General features: G+C 43.7%; 1 protein-coding gene across 1 annotated transcript in view; it reads right to left on the reverse strand.

The window, feature by feature from the left end:
• Positions 1-4,983, reverse strand: part of LOC130576196 (serum paraoxonase/arylesterase 2) — a 14,562-nt gene that overhangs the window by 2,561 nt on the left and 7,018 nt on the right. Inside the window, exons 3-6 of the mRNA XM_057370662.1 lie at positions 3,468-3,523; positions 2,712-2,877; positions 1,439-1,565; positions 433-633 (exon numbers count right to left, since the gene is read on the reverse strand). Coding sequence (XP_057226645.1) covers positions 433-633; positions 1,439-1,565; positions 2,712-2,877; positions 3,468-3,523 — 550 coding nt within the window. The remainder of the gene's footprint in view (positions 1-432; positions 634-1,438; positions 1,566-2,711; positions 2,878-3,467; positions 3,524-4,983) is intronic.

Consider the following 4,983-nt stretch of genomic DNA (forward strand, 5'->3'; position numbering starts at 1 on the left):
TGTTTTTTTTTTGTTTTGTTTTTGTTTTTTGTTGGTTTTTTTTAAGATCACCTGTCCATGCCACAGGACTGGTTGATTCAGTCTTACAGATGTAGGACTGCAGAGTCCTACAAGGATCCTGCTTGCAGAAACCCTGCCCCATTACTCCTTGCAAGCAATACACACSAACTCCTGTATCAGCTGGTTAAAATGCACCAACTGTTGAACTTACTGTTTATAAAGTACCACACAATGCAGCAAACATTGCTGCTAAACATTGAGACACAAAACTTCTGTGCTACAAACACTCTGTATCACTCATGTTGTGCAGGCAGCTCCTTGCCTTGCMTGACCCAGTTTAGACACCTGACCACAAAGGTACCACGTGTACAAATCAGGATCTCTGGTTACATTTCTGTGATCAAAGAAAATTCAATACAAGGAGAAACTTACTTTCTGTCAGGGGAAATGTTAATTCCGTTGGCTGAATAAAACCCAGATGCTACTTCYTTAACTTCTTTTGGACTGTAGTAAACAACATTTGACCAGGTTAAACCCAAGAACATTTCTAAGAACATCARGATGAAGTCAGAGAAGTAGTGGTCATTGGTGGCATAGAAGCTGTCTGGTCCCATGGCTACTATATCATTCACACTAAAAAAGAAATAAAAAAAAGATGGAGAAATTACAAAAAAAAAATTAATGATAGGTATGAAGGAACATTTTAGGACTGCCCAGAATCCAGTCAGGACATGGCAATCCAATACTCATAAAGAGGCTGCAGCTATAGGTGTACTTMAAGTAGTCACCAAATTATTTAGATACTTTTTGCTTCTATTTTCTATGAGCCAGGACAGTGCAGTGTAGAGATCTGAATGGGGCCATAGGGCATCAGCTAGAGATCTGTCTACCTGTCTGTAAGTCCATGGAAATGATTTTTTTTAAAATTACTTAATTTTCTTTTTCATTACATTCAGGTAGAAAACAGAGAACAACTAGGTGTTGTGACAACTATATCGGTCTGGTTGTTTATCTTACAATCATATTGCAGTAGGTAAACCAAAAAAAAATCTGTATTAAAAAAAGAAAAACAGAAAAAGCTAAATGTATGTTTATAGTGTAGTGAATCCAGAGTAATAAAATATCTGGAGATTCCTATCTGCAATGACCTGAGAGTGGATTACATGAAGGAAGGATAAATGGATGCCAAGGTAATTCACTGGCATCAATCACAGCAGCGCTTAAGAYTAATTTAGTGATACAACTATTAAAAATCTAATTTAGAGAAGAGATTGGAGAAGCACTGCTTTTGATTACGCAGATAAGAAGTAATCAATAAGTGAAACAGGGATGCTGGTTAAAGAGGAAATATCTCATAATAGCCTAAACACAAAAATCATCCTACACTGGACTTTACCAATGCAGCCTGATCTGGGGGAAGATGGTATGGATCCAATACCTTGTGAGAAGGTCATGTCGAATGGTCTTCAGGTGTACAAGAGAATTGTCATCTTCTACAAATTTAAACAATTCCACTGTGCTCTTCTGATGGGGATGGTTCACAACAAAGAGGTACACGGTGTCATCTTGAAAAAGAAATGGAACAGCTGATTTCTCTGTGACAGTTTGTGTGGCTGAGAATCCCCAAGGCAGCCTCAAGTACAGAGCACATGCTGAGTTTGGTGCATTTGTCTCACGGCTCTGCAGAGGGATGAATACCCATGTTCTGCAAAATGCCTCTGACACTGGATCCAGATCTCCAGCTGCTTTTCTCCCAGGCTGGCTCTACAGGGAGCTGCAGTGTTAACTGGATTTTTGCTATTTCTTCCAAGAGAAAAAGAAATTGCAGACACATTCTTATACCCAAGCCACTGGATTTTGCAACCTGTGAAAGAGCCCCAGTGAGCTGGAAGAGGGGATTTGGCCAAGGCAGTTTGGGCTCTTGGGTTTGTCACCACATCCCCTGGGAGAGCAGAAGGAGCTCTCCCTGTGTTCTGTGTGAGGCTGCARTCTATCTGCCCAGCCCTTCTGTAGCATCCTACATCAGCCACCACTGATTTTTCCAACACCCTCCATTAAAGGGTGACTGTGGGGATGTAGGTCAAGCTGCAGCAATGGTTCTCTTCACATTTGCAGAGCTCTAATTGCCCTGCTAAAACAMCAGTGAAAGGACAGGGGAAAAGATACTTTATTGGTAACCAGAGTCTGGCATAGAAAAACGCATCGTGGAGAAGAGAACCTGGCTTGGCCAAAGAGAAACCAAGAGATTTTGGTAATTTACAGAGATTTGATAATTTACTGTTTTGCTACAAAATTTCCCTTCTGCCTGCTACTAGTCAGTGAAGGATGTATCTCCTCACAACACTTGAACCCACTGTGAGACAGATGTAAACTGGTAAAATAATTTACCTGTGGTTTTCCACTCTAACTTTTACCACAGTGGGCTTTTTTTTTTTTTTTTTTTTTTTTTTTTTTTTTTTTTTTTTTTTTTTTTTTTTTTTTTTTTCCCTTTTCATATACAGGACATCTTTTGGTTTCAGACAGACTGGGATTATGTGGAAGTGTGTTCCCTTTAGCAGCTGACATTTAGAAAAGAGCAAAATAAAGATTAAAAAACCCAAATCTTTTTGTCTCCCAGCAAGTACAACTACCGGAGGTGCAATGCAAGGCTGCAAAGAGGGTTCTGGTTGTGCTCTCCAGGCTGATATTTGCCACCATCTCGAGCTCTTTACCTTTGCCAATATAGGTGCTGATTCCATGAGGGTTAAATGATGCCACATCAAACCCTCGGCTGATCCTCAGTTCCACTGCTCTGGGATTGTCTTCATTCAAATCCATCAAAAATATTTCACCTGGCTTGTCTGGAGCAAAGCTCTTTATTCCTGGATATTTCAAGCCCTGCAGAATCAAACCAGAAGAAAATAATTCCTGGATGAAAGGTGAACAGGAGCATCACAAGGATGAAAATGCTGGAATTATGATCAGACTCGCAAGCACACATGAGGATGTCCCTGTGTTCCATCCTGCTGAGCCATGAGAGAGGTGGAGGAACTGGCTCTGCTCTCCCTGGCAGAGGGAGCAGGCTGTGTGAGGGGCACAAGGAGATGGAAGGCACCACAGAAACCCCACTGCAGCCACCCCTCCTGGGTCCTAACACTGAGGTTTTTAAGGTTAAAATCTTCTTAACATGGCAGAGGATAGGCATTTCAACATTTCAATGAAGCAGMAAGAAGGAAAGCCAAGGTTATGTAGCCAGGTAAGTCAGTGCAACAGGACACCTGCGTCAGAGCCACCACCACCACTTATGTGTCAAGAAGCATGCTTGCTCAAACAGAGAGCAGTGACAGCTCAGCCAACACAAGACTGGGCTGTTCTTTGGGAACCACTCAGCCTTGCAGAACAGAGCCCCTCCTGCTGCTTTCCCCTACGGCTTCTGCAGATAAGGCAGCAGGCAAGCCCCAGCACGGGGAGGTGGCACGGGCACTTACAGAGCTGATGAAAGCCAGTCCATTGGGAAGGATATCAATGTCTTCTGAACCGGCTTCTGCAACACAAAGATAAACAGGGGTTTGCAGGCGACATTATTTCCCATTGAAAAAAACCCCCTCCTTTTTAGTACAATTCCAACTCTCACAAATGCCCCTTTCTGATATGAGTGCACACACAATGAAGTATGGTCAAAAAGGTCWCATTGCATTAAAAGAGGTAGCAGAAGACAGAAGGTCGGGTTAGGTAACAGTGCTGGGGTTCACCTCTTTTTGGGGCCCAGGGGTTCCCCTGCAGTGTCCAGGCAGTCTCCCACCCAGCTCCATGTGCTCCCAGATGTTGTGGGATGAATCCCCAGGTGTGGGGTGAATCACTACCTCCTGAGGATGTGTACTGCAGTGAGCAATTAGTGTGGGCATGGAGATTTCCAGGGCAGGMTCATATCCGTGACTCAAGGCTCAGGTTTGCATAAGGCAGCTGTGGGAATTGCGCTCAATAATTCCCCTGGTTGACCTGGGACACTTCACAAGGATGGATTGCCAAATATTTACTAAAGCTCTCAAGTGACAGAGAACCTACTACATCTATAGCAGCTAAGGGCTTTTAGAGTGAGACCACACTTTCAGCTGCAGGTGATCACTTCCAATGTTGCCAGCTCCTTTAGGTCCTGTAACATTTTTCCATGCTAAGAAAGGAAGATGAAATGAAAACCCTTTAGTAAGAACACTAGAGCAATTTTAGATTTTCATCAAACACTCTCCAAAGAGTTTTTAGTCCAATGCTGAAGCCCATTAGCAATCCCACATTTCCACCACTCCCCTAGGAAGCCTCCCCTCTCTTCTCCWAATCACCAGCAAAACCAGCATTCCTCACAAGCTGGCTCCCTCCAGATGATGAGGGAAATCACTCAGGAGCTTAAGGAAAGTTCTTCAGGTTTTTTTAACAGAGCCATCAATAGGAGGCTTTTCCACTCATCTTGTCTCAGATTTCCACACCCTTTCCTGCTTTGACATGGACCACACATGTGAGCCTGCATGGGTCACACCATCCCTTGCACCTCAACACCTCCTTCCAAGGAGGTACCTGGGAATTTGAGCTGGGTTTGCTGTTTGCTTTTAAGTAGCTCCAATTTATCCCAACACTGATTTGGCTGGGATATAGTTTATCCTGGGATCACTGACAGGCTTTGTGGAGAGGAACCAGAACCCCAAATTCACCCATCTGGGAAAGTTCCTCTCCAGGTGAGCCCTGGGAAGAYGCAGTGGCACAACTTCTCCCTTGTGGCCAGGGCCAGCTCCTCCTCAGCCTCAGCAAGCTCCTGCTCCATCCCATAACATCAACGAGCAGAGCGGCCCCACCTTCTGAAGAGCAAAATGTCTGAAGATGAATTTTTGGGGGAGTCAGGTGTTATCCCACCCCTGGGATAATTTTTACAGGAGGCAACATCTGTGCTGGTATGTCCAGAGACACTTAGAGCCTGTATTTTTCCAATTAAAGTTTTAAATATGAGCTTTTTGG

The sequence above is a fragment of the Malurus melanocephalus genome, unplaced genomic scaffold (genome assembly GCF_030028575.1).
Source record: "Malurus melanocephalus ecotype Western Australia unplaced genomic scaffold, MMel_1.1 scaffold_130, whole genome shotgun sequence".
Taxonomy (NCBI): domain Eukaryota; kingdom Metazoa; phylum Chordata; class Aves; order Passeriformes; family Maluridae; genus Malurus; species Malurus melanocephalus.